The sequence below is a fragment of the Protopterus annectens genome, chromosome 12.part0, assembly GCF_019279795.1.
Source record: "Protopterus annectens isolate FY-2018-M chromosome 12.part0, PAN1.0, whole genome shotgun sequence".
Lineage (NCBI taxonomy): Eukaryota > Metazoa > Chordata > Ceratodontiformes > Protopteridae > Protopterus > Protopterus annectens.
In genome coordinates, this window is record NC_056746.1 from 1,389,128,120 (window position 1) to 1,389,148,975 (window position 20,856).

At 39.4% G+C, this 20,856-nt stretch overlaps 1 protein-coding gene across 2 annotated transcripts in view; it reads left to right on the forward strand.

The window, feature by feature from the left end:
* KCNQ2 (potassium voltage-gated channel subfamily Q member 2) overlaps positions 1-20,856 on the forward strand; it is a 942,433-nt gene that overhangs the window by 737,127 nt on the left and 184,450 nt on the right. For both annotated transcript variants that reach the window (XM_044090450.1, XM_044090449.1), the window contains exons 10-11: positions 3,882-3,950; positions 18,856-18,885. In XM_044090450.1, the coding sequence (XP_043946385.1) occupies positions 3,882-3,950; positions 18,856-18,885 (99 nt within the window). The remainder of the gene's footprint in view (positions 1-3,881; positions 3,951-18,855; positions 18,886-20,856) is intronic.

Sequence of the window (20,856 nt, forward strand, 5' to 3'; positions counted from 1 at the left end):
GGGATTAACATAGCTAAGCTTGTAAAGGCTCTAGAGCCATTAGTCTAGTAACCTCCTATGAACCTATAAAGGAGGCTTCTGGGCCACAGAAATCTGAGAAGCCTTAGACCAGGTGGCCCGCCTACCATCCTTCCTGCCCTAGGAGGCCTAGCAGAGCTGCCTGTGAACAAAAGCAGATCTAGAAAGATAATTCCTCTGGAATTTGGGGATAGGACAGACAAAAATATGTTTATGGTCCTGCAAGGCTTTGCCTTTCTCATGAAAAAACATATAGAAGTCAGCAGCAGCAGTCCCACAAAGATGTTTATTATCCAAAAGAGCACCCAACAATTTGGCCTTAATGTCCTCAGACAGAGACAGGAGATGAAGCCAAGAATAATGCCTCATGACAGACCCAAAAGCCGCAGCCCTAGGAGAGGCATCAGCAGCATCATATCTACATTTAATAGATGGTGAGCCACTTGAGAAGCAGAACGTAAAATAGATAATGCAGAGGATTTGCCTTCAGAATCAAGGCCAGAGCATGCCTGGTCATGTGAGTCTGGTAATTAACAGCCCTAAAGGCCGAAGTAGATGCAGTGTAAACTTTCTTACCAATCCTCTCCATTGCCCTACTAGATTACAAAAGTTTAGAACAGAACAAAGGCTTAGAAGGTTTGTCAGAAGAGACTGACAACACAGTAAGATCAGCAGAAGGAGATTTAAGTAAAAATAGACAATCCTCAGGAATCTTATAAAACCTATCAGTTTCTTAGGAGCAGGAGGTTGAGAATCAGAAGACTTGGAAGCAGCAATGAAAGTATCTAACAAGGCAGCCAACACAGGAGGAACTGCAGAGGGTTTAGGAGTATCCACCTGTAGTAACACAGGAGGAACTGCAGAGGGTTTAGGAGTATCCACCTGTAGTAACACAGGAGGAACTGCAGAGGGTTTAGGAGTATCCACCTGTAGTAACACAGGAGGAACTGCAGAGGGTTTAGGAGTATCCACCGGTAGTAACGCAGGAGGAACTGCAGAGGGTTTAGGAGTATCCACCTGTAGTAACACAGGAGGAACTGCAGAGGGTTTAGGAGTATCCACCTGTAGTAACATAGGAGGAACTGCAGAGGGTTTAGGAGTATTCACCTGTAGTAACTCAGGAGGAACTGCAGAGGGTTTAGGAGTATCCACCTGAAGCAACCCATAATATCTTCTCTGAATATCAGACACTTGAGAAGAATCCCACTTAAAGTATTTCATCATTCTAGCAATTGTGTTCCCAAAGGACAATTCTTCAAAAGGAGATTCAGGGCTAACAGACTTCTGTTCATCAGAACCATAAGCCAAAGGCAAAAGCATTTGTGAGGAATAGGACAAAGACCCCTTATCAGACACTGAATCTTCATCTGAGGAATACGGTTCCCTAAGCCATTTAGAAGGAGTAGAGGTCCAAGGAGGAGAAGGTACCAAAACCCCTTGAGGAGGCTTTAGGGCCATCAAGACAGAAAACAAGGCCTGAGTAAACTCTGGCCCTTCCCTTTCAGGATCCCTGGAATGGGACAAAAACATGTTTCAGTTTTTTGTCTTTTCTTGGAAAGGACATCAGGCCTAGCAAATTCTGGAGGTGCTGATCCTTGGCAACATTCTATAAGAGAACCTGGGACCTTCTCCCTGACCAATATCTGCGGAATCCCTCTAGGCTCCACCGAGATAATTAACCACAGTTCCCCCTTAATGTCCATAGCAGATGCCTTCAAAGCCTCAATGGATGTACAAAAAGGCAGATCCCTGCTGGCCTCTGATAGGGTCGTGGTAGAGAAATCCAAAGTATATGCTAAATAACCTACAGAGATATTATCCATTTCTAGAGGGATGTCCTGTGGAGGCTGGACAGCTAAGAATCCGGATGAGACTTCTTGGTCTTCTTTTTACCTAGTATCTCAGGGTTAAAGGATTCTGCCATGATACCCTGGGCTAACTGTTTAATCTGTTGGTTATCAAGATAAATGGCCAGGGAAGATAAACATCTTCTGAGTGTCTTAGGTCCAAATGCCTTACAGATACTACAAGAGGTATGGTCATGGGAAGCACCCAAACAAAAAAGACACTGTTCATAATGATCCTTATGGGAATCTGCCCCCAACACTGGCATGTTCCCTTCTTGGATGACATGAACTCTAGGTAGCAAAAAAAAAAAAAAAAAAACTTAGCACTTAGCAGTGTGGCTAAGTATTCCATACAGTGACAAGGCGTTCAGACCAGCTAGCATAAATGACATTCGAGCTGGCAACAAAGAAATTCTGGGTAGTTTTTACATATGTTCCTTTTATGCCTTACATTTTGTGCGAGGAGCATAGGGGTGATGTACGGTGCACACAAGATCATTAGGCTTTTGCATACTGGCTGAGTGTTGGGCTGCCCAGGGAAGGAGATCCCATCTGTTTAGGATACTGCAGCAGTGAATAGTTGCTTCTTCCACCATCTGCAGGTCAGGACGTGTACTGCAGGGAATTCTCACTTCATAAAGTGCATTGTAGTAAGTTTCACTTTGATAAGGGGAGGTGATCGATGATTTTTCTTTATATAGCCATTGTGTGGTATCAGGAAAGTGGAAGTAAGACGGAGGGAGTAATAACCCAGAGTTCAGGAATATTGAAAAGAAAGGAACTCAGCAGTTTACTGTTAGAGTGAGATTCTCTTACTGCTCTACGTAACTTTTCTGTGGCTTGCCCCATGCCCCAAAGGCTCCCAGAAAGTGTATATCATGTTATGGAAATTCTCTTATAAATGCGAGTCCCAAAGAATTCTTTCAGTTCTGATACTCTTGAACCTGAATGGACTGCCATATAATGTGATGAGTGATGATTCCAGTAGTTAGTTACAGATGATGTTGCTTCTTGAATATTGGGACCTAATAAATAGTTTCATCACAGCAGCATTTCTTGGCATTACTATGGCTAAGACAAGGTAAGAGGCTAGCTTTGCAGCAGTAATTTGTTTTTGTACTGTCCATGACTCTAAGAATACTGACCGGGAGTAGTTTTCTTTCCACCATTAATGTGTAAACAGCAGTCGCAGTCACCATAGAGATACTGGCTACAGATGGCCATCATCTAGCAATGGTCAGTGCTGCTAAGCTTAAGATATTAAGTAAAATTACTCATCAGTTTAGCCATAATTGTCACCTGATGTGTTGATTGCTGGTATAAGCCCTGTCGCTATCTTCTACTGATCAGGTAGATGCTTGTTTTTAGACCAAAAGTAGCCATTACTGGACATGGCATCAAAGGGAGTGCTAGTGTTAGCACTGCTTTATAAGGCAGTGCAACATGATGGCTAGTGTCCATAGCAGCCTGCGCACTTCTGAAGTGGCTCAAACACTGAGTTTTAATCAGTTCCTTTCCGCTCGTACTGTCTTGCTTTAGATGCATGCGATTTGCTTTACAATTAAGTAAGGGGGTTCAGAAGATGATAAGGTTTCAGAGCACATGCTGTTTTATACAGTGCAATGGTTTTGTTTGTGTGCTGTCTTCCAACAACATGGGTTATCACTTTGCATTTCACATATTTATTGAGTTTAACTGAGGAGATTAGCCATAATAACACTATTGGAAGTTTTCAACAGTACTTAACATTTGTGCTGCTTTTCAACCTGACTGTAAAATATCAACAGCAGACATTCTAACATTACTGTAATCACTTTTTCTTAGAATTTGCAGTATGTTTTTGTCACCGCATAGTACAAGTGACCGCTGGGTATGAGGGTAGAGGGCATGATAGCAGTGGATATACTACAATGTCCACTCCCGAAAGTGTTATACATTACTTGCTGTACAGAACATGCCTCACTTGTGCCTGACTGATGTTTTGTTTTTAATCCCTCCTGTATTGTGTTACCACAGACTGATCCCTCCGCTGAACCAGCTGGATCTACTCAGAAACCTGAAGAGCAAATCGGGGTTGACATTCAGGTCAGAATTCTTTATAGCTTTGTTTCTTGGAAGGATTGGTAGTGCTGTTTATGAGCTGGTAATATTTAACATGAGAAAAATAGGCACCGGAGACCAGCAGATCCAACACACAAGTACTTTAATCACGAAACACCATAAAATGAACACACAAGCACTAGAAACATTAACGCAGATAAAAACACTTCCCCTTACATTTTCATCTCAAAGAACTTCATCAGATAGGCACATACATTCTAATTACTCCATTTAATACCTTTTCCTTTTTAAATTGACCAATGAAATAGACAGATCAATTCATTTTCAAGTTACAAGAGGACTTAGTTTTGAATACATATATAGTTCATGTAAAATTAAATAGAATTCATTCCATACCTCTCAACTATCCCTGATTTTCAGGGATGTCTCTGATTTTGACTCAAATTTTAACTCTGTCCCTCTTAATCCCTCCTAAAACTAGTGACTTTTGGAGGAAAGGTGGTGAATTACACTTAATGAATAATGACAATAATTAAGAGTTATAAACTTCTTTTACTTCAGAAAATGTGTATTAATTCATATGCTCTGATTCTGTCAATGTTTCAAGTTAATAGCACTGATATTTTAAAAGTGTCCCTGATTGTCCCTGATTTTGTCTTGACTTGTCCCTGATTCTGTTGAAATGTGTCCCCAATTGTTTGAGAGGTCTGATTCATTGAAATGTCCATATTAATACTGTTCATATTAAAATATATACAATACATTGAATAATTATGAATAAATAAATAAATAAATAAATCATTATTAAATAGCATTTTTTTAAGAAATGTATAAAATACAATAAATAATGTTAAAATAATTATTTGGCGCCATCTAGTGGATAAAATTGTGACCCACGTGAAAATTCAAAAACACTGAATATACAACAAATGATATATGAATATAAAAATACTACAATTTTGCAGATCTTAACTTTAGTACAGGCTTTAGGGACACTATGTCATTTAGCCCTGGGCTGTTAAAAGCATCCAGAACTAGTTACCAATATAATTCCCTGTACTGGAGTCTAGTCTCCCATGGCCCACCCCTGGGGTCTATAGGGACCACTCTGCTTTTCACACACCTGAGAATGTTTGTAGGGGGCATTTCTCTCATTTTTCTTTCTTAAATCATATCCTTGTTCATACATTCTTTGTCTTAACCTCCTTTCTGTCTTACCCATGTAGAAGGAGTCACACACCCCACACACACAACAATGTATACCACCCCTGTGGTATTACAATTTGCATACCCGCTAGTTGTTTCTACTTTTTAAATGTAAAGTGTCACCAGTCGATTACACTTTCCACATTTGTGTGTACCGTTTTTGTTACTGGTGAAAATTCCGTAGTTGTGGTGTGAACCTCCTTCTAAAATGTTTTTAATATTTCGCCCTTTTTTGTATACACATTTGAGTGGTTTATCAAGTATACCATTTAAATCTGATAAAGCTGAACATTTGTTCCACTCATTTTCTATAACCTGTTTAACCAAACTGGTTTCACCATCATATGTGATAGTTAAAGCAGATTGATAGGAGGCCCCATCTAGATTCTTCCCTTGAGTTTCATGTTCAAAATGGTTATCTTTACCCAATATAGGGACAAATCTAGATGTTCTAGCCTCAATAACTTCTGCCAGTACATTGTTCAATAGGTTTAAAGGGTACCCCTGGCCTTGAACATTTATAGTATAAATTCACTTTCTCTTTGAAAGTCCTGGTCATCAGATGTCATTCTGTTAGCCCCTGTCCAGTTGCCCTTTTATTACCCCTCTTTTCTGATATGGGGGTGGACATTGGTATAGTGCAAATAAGCATTCGAGAATATGTGTTTTCTGTGTATTTTAGATTTAAAACCATTACAGTTTCTTTGAATGTTTACGTCAAGATAGTTTAACTCCTTATTGTTGAGTTGATATGTAAATTTAAAAAAAATAGTAGTATTTGAAATATATTCATAGAATTCTAAAAAGTGTTTATCAGTACTAGTCCAAAAAAGACATATGTCATCTAAAAATTGCCCATAAAGATTCCAATATTGCTTAAACTCTGAAGTGAATACATACTTGTTTTCCCAATATAGGAGAATGATGTTGGCATACGTTGGGGCACAGTGTGCCCCCATTGCCACACCCTTCAATTGTTTATAGTACTCTCTCTGAAAGAATATGAAATTATTCTTGAGAACTAAATTCATTAAAATTAAACAAGTGCGAAATACACCAAAGGGAATGTCCCCACAATCAGCTAAAATTTCCTCAAACCAACCAAGCCCCACATCGTGTGGAATACATGTAAAAAAATCCACTACGTCAAGGGTAATAAAAATACTTGTGTTGGAATGTTGTATGTTGACTATATGTCTGAAAAAACCCCAAGAATACCTGAGAATATTCACATTCTTAAATACTGTATTCTTTAAATTGAAATCTATATATTTTGCCAGGGGTGCAGTTACTGATCCTTCCGCTGAAACAATAGGCCTGAGGGGTGGGTGATGATGACCAAGAAAGTTTAAACTCGCAGGACCCTTTAGAATTTCCACCCCTGAGGAGATAGGAAAGGTTGAGACAAAAGGGTCCAGTGAATTACAGGTATGGAAACCAAGTACAGAAGGGATGGGCACCACAGGATCAAACTTATTGGAGGTAGAACCACAGGGTGAAATCAGACAGGATGGTTACATTTTTGGTTACAGTGGTTTTAATATATTTAATTACAGCAACACTGTTATCAATAAAGGGCATTTTAATTTATTTTTAAAAGGATTCACCTTCATACCCAGGGCAAAAACCAACCTGGTGAACTTATTAGTTGATTTTAAATTATTTATCAGACAAAAAAATTGAGAATTATTTTTTAATGGACAAGAAAAAAGGACTAAACCACAATAGATTGATCAAGAGGAGCACCTTCAACCCCCTTTACACCCCCAGCTGAGATATTTTGAACTGGTGGTAGAAAAAGAATTAAGGGAGCAGCTTAAATACAAGAAAGTGACTCCCAATTTAATTAAGAAGAGAAAGACATTTTATATGATTTTAAGGAAAACAAAAATCTCAGAACTATGAAGCCTGACAAGGGGTGGAGGTGGGGTTGTTTTAATGGATTATATCATTTATGAAGGTAAAATGTTTGACCTGCTTAGTGATGATGAGACATATGCAAGAGTTTCTTTAAACAATGTCAATATTGCATAGAAAAAAATTTCCATGTGTCTTAATGACCTTTTGGTAGAGGGGCTCATAGACATTGAGACTTACAATTTTTTGAATGTTGAAAAACCTAGAGTCCCCTCTATCTTTGGCATACCTAAGGTCCACAAAAATATTACTGACCCACCCCTCAGGCCTATTGTTTCAGCGGAAGGATCAGTAACTGCACCCCTGGCAAAATATATAGATTTCAATTTAAAGAATACAGTATTTAAGAATGTGAATATTCTCAGGGATTCTTGGGTTTTGTAAGACATATAGACAACATACAACATTCCAACACAAGTATTTTTATTACCCTTGACATAGTGGATTTTTTTACATGTATTCCACAATGTGGGCTTGGTTGGTTTGAGGAATTTTTAGCTGATTGTGGGGACATTCCCTTTGATGTATTTCACACTTGTTTAATTTTAATGGATTTAGTTCTCAAGAATAAGTTCATATTCTTTCAGAGAGAGTACTATAAACAATTGAAGAGTGTGGCAATGGGGGCACACTGTGCCCCAACATATGCCAACATCATTCTCCTATATCGGGAGAAGAAGTATGTATTCACTTCAGAGTTTAAGCAATATTGGAATCTTTATGGGCGATTTTTAGATGACATATGTCTTTTTTGGTCTAGTACTGATAAACACTTTTTAGAATTCTATGAGTATATTTCAAATACTACTAATTTTTTTAAATTTACATATCAACTCAACAGTAGGGAATTAAACTATCGTGACGTAAACATTCAAAGAAACTGTAATGGTTTTAAATCTAAAATACACAGAAAACACATATTCTCAAACTCTTATTTGCACTATACCAATGCCCACCCCCCCGTATCAGAAAAGAGGGGTGATAAAAGGGCAACTGGACCGGGGATAACAGAATGACATCTGATGACCAGGACTTCCAAAGAGAAAGTGAATTTATACTAGAAATGTTCAAGGCCAGGGGTACCCTTTAAACCTATTGAACAATGTACTGGCAGAAGTTATTGAGGCTAGAACATCTAGATTTGTCCCTATATTGGGTAAAGATAACCATTTTGAACATGAAACTCAAGGGACGAGTCTAGATGGGGCCTCCTATCAATCTGCTTTAACTATCACATATGATGGTGAAACCAGTTTGGTTAAACAGGTTATAGAAAATGAGTGGAACAAATTTTCAGCTTTATCAGATTTAAATGGTATACTTGATAAACCACTCAAATGTGTATACAAAAAAGGGCGAAATATTAAAAACATTTTAGAAGGAGGTTCACACCACAACAACTACGGAATTTTCACCAGTAACAAAAAAGGTACACACAAATGTGGAAAGTGTAATCAATGTATGTGCATATGGACTGGTGACACTTTACATTTAAAAAGTAGAAACAAATATATAACAACTAGCGGGTATGCAAATTGTAATACCACAGGGGTGGTATACGTTGTTGTTTGTGGGGGTGTGTGACTCCTTCTACGTGGGTAAGACAGAAAGGAGGTTAAAACAAAGAATGTATGAACAAGGATATGATTTAAGAAACAAAAATGAGAGAAATGCCCCCTACAAACATTCTCAGGTGTGTGAAAAGCAGAGTGGCCCCTATAGACCCCAGGGGTGGGCCATGGGAGACTAGACTCCAGTACAGGGAATTATACTGGCAACTAGTTCTGGATGCTTGTAACAGCCCAGGGCTAAATGAGATGGTGTCCCTAAAGCATGTACTAAAGTTAAGATCTGCAAAATTGTATTTTTATATTCATATATCATTTGCTGTATATTCAGTGATGTTTTTGAATTTTCACATGGGGTCACAATTTTATCCACTAGATGGTGCCAGATAATTATTTTAACATTATTTATTGTATTTTATGCATTTTTTAAAAAACATGCTATTTAATAATGATTTATTTATTTATTTATTCATAATTATTAAATGTATTGTATATATTTTAGCATGAACGGTATTAATATGGACATTTGAATGAATTCTATTTAATTTTACATGAACTATATATGTATTCAAAACTAAGTCCTCTTGTAACTTGGAAATGAATTGATCTGTCTATTTCATTGGTCAATTTAAAAAGGAAAAGGTATTAAATGGAGTAATTAGAATGTATGTGCCTATCTGATGAAGTTCTTTGAGATGAAAATATAAGGGGAAGTGTTTTTATCTGCGTTAATGTTTCTAGTGCTTGTGTGTTCATTTTATGGTGTTTCGTGATTAAAGTACTTGTGTGTTGGATCTGCTGGTCTCCGGTGCCTATTTTTGGTTTATTGGACATGTTTTGGGCACTTAGCCACACATTTTTACTGTATATTTAACATACACTTTTATGTGGGTACTATTAATGTTGAAAACAAGGGATCTGCTGTGAAATAAACACACCACCCTCCTTTTTGGCTATCAAATAACAATGACAGTGAAGCCCGTATGAATCATCTCACTGTTGGCTATCCAGAGACAAGAAGTTATTAGCCTTTTTCCAGGTGACATAAAAGTATCATAGGGAAAGGAAATAGTTATACATATCAGGGGTTATGCATCTGCTCTGCCACTGAAGATAGCCACAACCAAAGGAGTGCAAAAGTAAAGACACAGGCAAAGGACTTACTACTTTCCAAGTGACATTTTACACCAAACAGGATTTGTGGCTACATTTTTAAACCTGTTCATTCTGAGGAGGTCACTGCTGTTGTAACCTGCAGACACTGAAAATAGGAAAAACAATATTCGTCCCTGACCATTTAAAACACCACTTAGATCTATGGATGGGAAAAGGAAAATGAATCCCAGGACTGACCCTGCACTACTAATGGACAGATGCGGCTCCTAAATGCTTTATCCTGTGCATGGATCCCCACGAATTATCTAGGCTATGATCCCAGTTATTTTCATTAGGGGAAATATATTATTATCGACCATGGAATGGCTAAGGCAATCTACAACAAAATGGGATAGTTTAATTTGAGCATAAAAAGGAAAATGGCCCACAAGGGCAACCAACCCGTGAACCTATGAAAAGTAGTGACATCCAGCCAAAAATCTGGAAGTCTAAAAAGCATAAAATCTGAATACAAAATAACATAACTCATCTCACTTCCAGTAAGAATGTGGAATACTAATCCAAAACATTTGAAAAACATAGAGATACAAAAATTACGGAAATATAAGCACATTAACAAATAAAAAGCTATAGAATTTAATAAACTGCATTGTAAAATTCAACCATACAAGGTCATTTTATTTTGTTTCAGAAAAATTGAGGTGTAAGATCAGTGGCCTTTTTCGTGCCACTAGTATGTTGATCATGATATTGTGTATACTAGACAGCTTCAAAAATCCTATGTTATCAGAAGAATTCAGAAAATTGCATAAAGGGGTAAATCATGCCTGTAAATAGGGACATGCCTCCAAAAATAGGAGCATCCTGTACAAGGGTAAATCAAGCTTGAAAATAGGAATGTTCTTCTAAAACAGGGGTGGTTGAGAGGCGTTGGGGTGAGTGCTTTCAATTTTAGAAATCAGAAGCTGAAGGCCAGTGCTATACAGATTATTTCCACTAGGTGTCATTATAGGCACGATGTGAGAGCGTACAAATTCTTCCTCGGCTTCAGAGACAACAGGCTATCTGTTGTTAACTTATTTTAAGAAGGGCCTATTTATTCTCTTCACATAAAACTGAATAATAAGCACATATGTGGATGGCACTTAGAGAAGACCCCCCAGACCCTTCTATGTGGTGCTTTTTCACTGAATAGATTCTGTAGTATGCTGTGTTTCATTTTCAATATATTTAGCAGTTGCATGGGTTGCATTGCAGATTAGTTTAGTAATAACCCATGACTGGGTGTAGGTATCACAAGATTTACCCACAGCTGGCATGGTTTGATCACGAGGGTAAAACCCTATAATGGATTTCTTTTTGTAATGCAATCAGTGTGGGCAACTGAATATATTTATATACTCAACCGTCAATCCACACCCATTTTCACATTTCCTATACTGCACTGATCTTAATAACCCTGTGAGGTGAGAACATCCGTAGAAGGGTCCAGTACTGTTTGAGACAGACTGGTCATGCTCCAGGCATCTTTTTTGTTGGTATAAGAACAAACATTACCAGGACTAAGTTGGCAAGACACAATGCACATTCTCTTTCTATGTGTGATTTTGGGAGCAGGTGTATCCTGACGTCAGGTCATGTAGTGTCGACAGCACTGTCTGTACTTCCTCCTTCTCATTGCTCTCTCTCTTCCTCTCGTAAACGGATTGTTCGATGCTCTGCATCGAGTCTACCTGTGGTTCATATCACGCTCCAGAGAAACATTCCGTCCAAAAGAAAAAAAAAGCAATGCTCACTGTGAATTAAGTTCTTTCCTCCCTGTCTGATTGTATGCTCCTTTGTCCAATTTCAGAGATGGCTGGCCAGCAATTTAGCAATATCCTAATCAGTATTGTACTGAGATGCCTTTCTGAGTGCTTCACTTTAGTATGGCATGCTGTACATATGTCTATAGCATGTAAGATAGAGTGCATTTAACTGTGGAGGTGCAACTCAAAGTATCCTGATATTGTGACCTATGTGGTACACAGCACCACTTCAGCAGAATCTGCTCTGGAGTAATTGTGAGAAAATGCTTACTAAAGATGTGTCAAGACAATAGAAAAGTCACATGTGAGTCTAAACAGGTGCTAGAACTGTGACGCCCCTGTACTGGCTCAGTAATCAAGGAGCCTCAATCCTCACCACTGGCAACAGTGAGGGACATGCACAATGGGAGAATGGCAAGTACACACACAATAAAGTGCAATTCCCCATAAGAGCACACAGAGATCACAGTCAGTCTGGGGCTGAATTCTCTCTCTTTCTGCAGATCCCCAATAAGACTCCCCACTGGCACATCTATATGGATGAAATCGGAGCTGAGTAGACAAGCTAAGGCCTCCAGCACCCTGTCTGTCCAACCAGTGCTTCGTGTCTCTGCCCAAGTAGCTGACACACACACACACACACACACACACACACACACACACACACACACACACACACACACACACACACACACACACACACACTTTGAGATATGATTTATACACAAACACACACCTGGGAAAGGCTGGCACAGGTTTACTATCTATGCCCCCTTCCTGCCCAGACTATGAGGTAGTTCTGACTGCCACCAGCCAACTCTTACTTATCAGCTACTACAAGGCCCTTACAAAGGGCATCCAATCCTACTGTGTAATGTTGCTAATAATCCAAATGGTAGACTGACCAAGCAAGACTATTGGAGTGGCCTGTACAGTGTCACCAAATACATATGCTAGTACTCTCAGAGCTTAAATATGTCTCACAAATACCAGCCACAAAGATAGGTTTAAACATATTTAATAATAAATAATAAAAGAACAAGACAATACTCAAAACAAACACAGTTACTTCAGAGTTCAAAATCACATGAAGTATTTAAAACAACATTGCAGGACAGTCACAAATAAATACAGAAAACATCTAAACTAATCTTTACTATCAATATTCCTGTCTATATCTAAAAGAGATACTATGCCCTAAACAACTTACTTACAGAGCGAGGCAAATGCAGATGTTGATGAGTGGATGTTCTTGCTAGGTCAAGACAAGCTACAAAATGCACAGTCTCTCTCTCTCTCAGAGAGTTCTTAAATCAATACCACATTTTACTGCTGGGTTAGCCCGGATGACATCTCTTTTTGTTGCCTGCCTTCAGCTCCCATGCTAAACAGAAACTTACAGAATTTAACATCCCTGTGTGAGAAATGCATATCTTTCAGATGTTTGCTCAAAACTGTGTAGCTGCTAGGAAGTCATAAAGCAATAAAACGCTTTACATTTTAAACCTAGTAATTACTTTTCTTTAAAGACAATAGAAAAACTCCTAGCTCTAGACATTGTTTCTGCTTCTGCATTGAAAGTGAGAGAGAATCTCTCTTGTTTATGGCCCACTATGAAGTAACTTAACCTCAACTATTCTTAAGTTTTGCAGGTTAATCTTCTATGTTCCAGCAGGGTATGCTGTGGTTACATTCTTGAAGCTCAGTACATAACATACATACAGTTCTGTATGAATCATATCAATATTCACAAATGGCATAGAATTATTTACAAAATTCCAGATAGCTGGGCTGGCAGTATTTTCCCTATGTCACAAGAACAGTAGCAGAAAGCCATACATGAGTCTAAACAGGTGTTGGGACAATAGTAGAAAGTCACAGGTGAGTCTAAACAGGTGTTAGGACAATAGGCAAAAGTCACAGGTGAGTCTAAACAGGTATTAGGACAATAGATGAAAGCCACATGTGAGTCTAAACAGGTATTAGAACAAAAGGAGAAAGCCACAGATGAGTCTAAACAGGTGTTAGGACAACAGGAGAAAGTCACTGATGACTCTAAGCAGGTGTTAGGACAATAGGAGAAAGTCACAGATGAGTCTAAACAGGTGTTAGGACAATAGGAGAATGTCACATATGAGTTTAAACAGGTGTTAAGACAATAGGAGAAAGTCACAGATGAGTCTAAACAGATGTTAGGACAATAGGAGAGAGTCACAGATGAGTTTAAACAGGTGTTAGGACAATAGGCGAAAGTCACAGATGATTCTAAATAGGTGTTATGACAATAAGAGAAAGTCACATGTGAGTTGAAACAGATAGTAGGACAATAATAGAAAGTCACACATGAGTCTAAACAGGTGTTAGTATGATAGTAGAAAGTCACATGAGTCTATACAAGAGAAAGTCACAGGTGAGTCTAAACAGGTGTTAGGACAATAGGAGAAAGTCACGTGATTCTAAACATGTGTTAGAACAATAGTAGAAAGTCACACGTGTCTTTGCAGGAGAAAGTCACAGGTGAGTCTAAACAGGTGTTAGTATGATAGTAGAAAGTCACATGAGTCTATACAAGAGAAAGTCACAGGTGAGTCTAAACAGGTGTTAGGACAATAGGAGAAAGTCACGTGATTCTAAACATGTGTTAGAACAATAGTAGAAAGTCACACGTGTCTTTGCAGGAGAAAGTCACAGGTGAGTCTAAACAGGAGTTAGGACAATAGGAAAAAGTCACACATGAGTATAAATAGGTGTTATGACAAAAGGAGAAAGTCACAGGTGAGATTAAACAGGTGTTATGAGAATAGGAGAAAGTCACAGGTGAGTCTAAACAGGTGTTAGGACAGTAGGAGAAAGTCACAGGTGAGTCTAAACAGGTGTTAGGACAAAAGGAGAAAGTCACAGGTGAGATTAAACAGGTGTTATGAGAATAGGAGAAAATCACAGGTGAGTCTAAACAGGTGTTAGGACAGTAGGAGAAAGTCACAGATGAGTTTAAACAGGTGTTAGGACAGTAGGAGAAAGTCACAGGTGAGATTAAACAGGTGTTAGGACAAAAGGAGAAAGTCACAGGTGAGTCTAAACAGGTGTTAGGACAGTAGGAGAAAGTCACAGGTGAGATTAAACAGGTGTTAGGACAGTAGGAGAAAGTCACAGGTGAGTCTTTCCATTTCAGATGTAAGGAGAATCAACACTTTTCAACAGACGAATTTAAATCGACTGTCTATCAGCTGAAGCAGCTCTGCTCATCTTTCTGAAACCGTTTACTTAACATTTTGGTTTACCATTGCGTTTCTTGTTCCTTTCTTTGCTGGGGACACTACCAGCTGAGTTTCAGGGGTGCAGTTGGAAGAGTGTACGAGAAAATTGGTTATCAGAATTGTAGTGCAAGTGTCAGTCACTGCTGCAGGGAATCTGTGAAGGGATGTGGAAAGGTCATTGTGAAAAATACCTTTAAATACAGTCTAAATACCTCTACTTCCATATTCACCAACTTATCACCACCCTTCTGTCTGGTGATATACACCCCAACCCTGGTCCCTCTCCCATTCACACTTCAACCCTCCTCTCTAACCCCCCTCCATCAGGAAAAACCCTTTCCTTCTCAGCACTGAGTGCACAAAGTATATGTAACAAAATCCCCAACCTTCATGCCAGCTTCTTCATAACCAACGTGACATATTGTCAATCTCTGAAACATGGTTAAAACTGTCCCTAAAAGATTCTGAAATAACCCCCCAAACTACAGTATCATTAGAAAAGACAAAACCCACAAAAAAGGTGGTGGAGTCGCTCTCCTCTACTCTTCCTCCCTTTCAGTTACTCTATATACTAAGCCCATCCCCCAATTTGCCAACGTTGAGTTAATTCTGGCCCTACTCCAGATGAACAAGCATAAATCCATATGCATAGCCTCCCTCTATATCCCTCCTGGAGACAATACCCCTATCCTCGAGGATATTCTCTCTTGATTCTCCACCAACATAAGCAATGAGACTGTAATCTTAGGCAAATTGAATATTAACTGTTCCTATATTCAGTCCTCCATTAACTCCCTAAGCATAAACCTCTACAACTTTCACCAACTTATCAACACCACAACCAGACCATCAAAAGACTACTCCTCTGGTAGCACTCTTGACTGGATTCTGGTATCCCACCCACATCTTATCTCTTCTGGTATCCCAACCACATCTTATCTCCAGTAGCGGTACCCTTGCTGACTCCCTTAGTGATCACTTTCCCATTTTCGCTCGTCAGTCTCCCTCCCGGATTCTGGTATCCCAACCACATCTTATCTCCAGTAGCGGTACCCTCGCTGACTCCCTTAGTGATCACTTTCCCATTTTCGCTCGTCAGTCTCCCTCCCGGATTCTGGTATCCCACCCACATCTTATCTCCAGTAGCGGTACCCTTGCTGACTCCCTTAGTGATCACTTTCCCATTTTCGCTCGTCACTCTCCCTCCCTACAGCTGCCTCATACCGTTATCTCTATACGCTCATTAAAACACTTCAGCCCCAACACCTTCTCTGAGCTACTGAAACAATTCAACTGGAATCCTCTAAAAATTCTCCCCCTAGATGAAGCCGTCACCTACTTTAATATAACATTTCTAAACCTTCTAGAAACCTTTGCCCCTTGAAATCTAAAAGAATTAAAAGCAACACCATCCCCTGGCTATCTAAAGACACATTAGCGGTCATGCACTTCTGTGATAAAGCCTTGAAACACCACCGTAAAAATAAATCCCTAGTCACCCTACATAAATACAAACTGCTCCGCAACAGAGTTAAGAAGCTCATCACTTCAGATCGGAAATCCTACTATACCACACTCCAAAATAACCACAAGACAAACCCTAGAAAATTCTGGGATAGTATCTCCACTCTCTTAAACCCAGGTAAAAAAGACAATCCTTGCCCTGACCACAATGCTTCTGATATCAACTTAGCCTCCCAATTTAACAACTTCTTCAGTGACTCCATAACCAAATTGACATCATCCTTCTCAAATAACCTACTTACTCAGCTACACCTTCTGCTATCTCCTCCTCCTCAGATACTCCCCCCACCTCCCTCACTTCTCTCTAAAACCCATCCCAGTATCAACTATAAAAAAACTCATTCAGAAATTAAAACCATGCTCCAATGCCCCTGACAATATCCCTTCATTCTTCCTAAAGACAGTTGCAGAAGCCATTGCCTTCCCCATCTGTATTCTTATAAACCGATCAATTCAAGAAGGCTGTGTACCCCAACTCTGGAAAAAAGCCTACATTATTCCCCTCCACAAAGGAGGAAACAATAATAATGTCTCCAATTTTAGACCTATCGCCATCTTATCTCCCATTTCTAAACTACTTGAAAAGTGTATCCACCTACAACTATTACCCTACCTCAGTGACAATCACCTACTAGCTCCCTCACAACATGGATTCCTGCCTGGTCACAGTACTACTACCACACTACTCTCCTTCCTTGAAACTTTGAATAAAGCCTATGACTCCAGCTGTATTGTATCCACCCCCCTTCTAGACCTTTCTAAAGCTTTTGATACCATCTCTCACACACTTCTCCTATCCAAACTCTCTAACCTAAATCTATCACCCCCTTCTATCAACTGGTTTACCAGCTGCCTTTCCAATAGGCAATGAGCAGTCAAATGGAAGAAAGCCATTTCTCCATTCCTCAACACTCCTACTGATGTACCCCAGGGTTCCATTTTAGGTACCCCATTGTTCAATATTTTCATAAATGACTTCCACCTCACCATACCTAATGCACAAATCATGCAATATACAGATGATTCAACAATTATCTGTTTTGCTAACTCCACTCCCACCCTCATAAAATTAACCCAAGGTGCCTTGTCATCCACTGAACAATGGATGTTAGATAACCACGTGGCACTCAATGCATCAAAAACCAAACTCATGATATTCACCCCTTCCAAAACCACAACTATCAACTTAAATTCATTTTCCATCCCCAGTCAGAATAACACTTCTCTTGAGGTAGTATCCAGCGCAAAACTGTTAGGGGTTCTCATCGACAACCAGCTCAAATGTGATACCCATATACATACAAATATTAAAGAAACACACCAGAAACTTGGTATGTTCTACCACCACATTCGCCACCTTACTCCATCTACACAATTCCTTCTCACTGCCACATATCTCATCCCTTCTCTCCTTTATGGTGCCCCACTCCTAACCAAGCTACAATCTTCTATTAAAACAAAACTCTCTTCCTGCTACAACAAAATTGCCAAATTCGCCACTGGACACAAATCCTCCACTCACCACTGCATTGCCTTCCATAATCTAAACTGGCTAGAGATGCCCAACTACCTTATCTACTCTCAATTAATCCTTGCTCAGAAACTCATTTTCAGTCACTCTCTCTGTCCCTCCCTTGCCTCAACCTTTAAAATGCACCTACCTAACAAAGTCCTAAGAACCAATGCTCAGAATCTGATTGAACTTCATAAGCCTGCCCATCCAGCACATAAACCTTTACTTTCTTTTTCCTTGGCACGCCTCTGGAACTCCCTCCCACCTCAAATTTGCCTCACCAGCAGCCCGTCCACATTTAAAACTCTGCTCCACTCACACCTAACATCTCTCTGGGAATGCTCATGTCCCCATCCTGCCTAACATCCCCAGCAGCTACCTCCTCCCTACACCTTCTCCCTCTCCTCTTATCCTAACTCAAATATCTAAAATATTTGACCAACTGATCATATTTCCCCTGGGGCAACATACATATTGTAAATAACTCCCTAGTCTAATTGACTTGTAAATATCTACTTATTACTGTTTAGACTTAACATCTATGATAGCAATGATAGTCACTATATATTTGTAAACTTTTACTAATTGTGATATAAATTCAGTTTTTTCAGATTGTACTAAGATATACTTTTGCTTCATGTGCTCTTCTTGTACTTTAATAACCTGTTTAATATACTGTATCTATGGAGCTTTTCTCCCCAGGACTCCACTGAAAACGGCTTCCTTGGGCCCAATGGACCATCCTGGCAAACAAACGTCAAATAAATAAATAAAATAAAATAAAATAAAATAAAATACTTACAGGGTGAGAAAAGGAAAACATGCTGATTGCTTTTTGAATTGTAGCATGAACATCTTGAACTATGTTACATCTGAGGCTAAATTATGTAGTATTGCTTTATAACAGAGTAAACAGTCATTTGTATTATAGCTGCCTTGACAATGCCTTGAAACAAACCCTTCTATCTTACTGTGACCCTCTCATATTCTAATTCTTCTATTTTTTTTTTTAATTCAAAGGAAGGAGGCCCAGCCAGAGCAATCATCAAGGTCTGTATGAGATCCAGAGTTTTATTTTTTCTTAGTGCTTGTTTCTGTAATTTTGTGCACACTTATCTGCTAGCACAAATGTCAAGATGGCTGCACAACTATTTATTTATTTATTTATTCAGTTAGTTAATTTACTGCTACATGTTTCACATGGTATATTTTATACATGAAGAATAACAAGAACTATACAGACAATGTCTCTGATTCACCTCTTTACTTTTAAGAACAACTTAGCATTATAGAGCGCTGTGATGACAGAAAGATGTATAAATGATTCTTCTTTAAAACTGTTAAATTTGTGTTGATATCTGCTGTCTGTAATGAAAGGCAAGTAATTACTCAACAATAATGCTTCATTCACTCTAACATCGGTAGTAAAACATTTATATGAATACAATAAAATGAATCCCAAATGATGTAACTATATTGTATGATAAAATATATAATTATGTTGTATGATGTCTGTCGCCTTCATTTTCAGTCAAGGAGAGAGGGTATTGGCACATTCAACCCTGTGCCCATAATTATTTCAGTGAGGAGTATGCAACCCTGATTATGTGGTAAACCAGTACTGAACTTCCATACATTAGTCAGATTAATAATCAAAGCGTTAATACTTCAGTCTTGTTAGAAGCAATAAATGAATTATTAGTTAGGGTTGGCTTACTCTTCTTAGCTACTAAGCTGATTACTTTTTATTAAAAAAATAGTCAATTCACAAGCTCATGAAGGAATGTCTTGGAGTGCCAGCTTATCAGCTTCCATGAAAAAAATATAGTTATATACTTTCATTTTGTTTCACTTGTTCGTTTTCACAGTGTTGTTTGAATTCGGTGGCATGCTGCATATATGCATTAAATTTTAGTTTATCTAGTAGTGATTCACCTGAATGGAAGGGGTTTTAGATAGTATAACTCAGTTTGAAGAAGTACAGGGAGGTATTAGAGGGGTTTCAATTTCAGGAAGCATCTGCATTGAAGTTTCATCAGTCATCATGCTGGTGGGAGGGTGGAAGGGAGATGCAGAGGTGATTCTGGTAGTGAGGGAAGGGGCAAAGTAAAGCAGGATAAAGCCATAAAATGGGTGGTTTAGTAGAAAAGGTAATGTGGCAGCTGGATAGGTTGGGAGAGAAATATGGAACTCCAATGGCATGGACTGGGTTAATTGGAATGGTGATGCTGTCTCAGGTGCTGTATCCCGCATGGACTGGGTTAATTGGAATGGTGATGCTGCCTCAGGTGCTGTATCCTGCATGGACTGGGTTAATTGGAATGGTGATGCTGTCTCAGGTGCTGTATCCCACATGGATTGGGTTAATTGGAATGGTGATGCTGCCTCAGGTGCTGTATCCCGCATGGACTGGGTTAATTGGAATGGTGATGCTGCCTCAGGTGCTGTATCCCGCATGGATTGGGTTAATTGGAATGATGATGCTGCCTCAGGTGCTGTATCCCGCATGGACTGGGTTAATTGGAATGGTGATGCTGCCTCAGGTGCTGTATCCCGCATGGACTGGGTTAATTGGAATGGTGATGCTGCCTCAGGTGCTGTATCCCGCATGGACTGGGTTAATTGGAATGGTGATGCTGTCTCAGGTGCTGTATCCTGCATGGACTGGGTTAATTGGAATGGTGATGCTGTCTCAGGTGCTGTATCCCGCATGGACTGGGCTCATTGGAATGGTGATGCTGTCTCAGGTGCTGTATCCCGCATGGACTGGGTTCATTGGAATGGTGATGCTGCCTCAGGTGCTGTATCCCGCATGGACTGGGTTAATTGGAATGGTGATGCTGCCTCAGGTGCTGTATCCCGCATGGACTGGGTTAATTGGAATGGTGATGCTGTCTCAGGTGCTGTATCCCACATGGATTGGGTTAATTGGAATGGTGATGCTGCCTCAGGTGCTGTATCCCGCATGGATTGGGTTAATTGGAATGGTGATGCTGCCTCAGGTGTTGTATCCCGCATGGA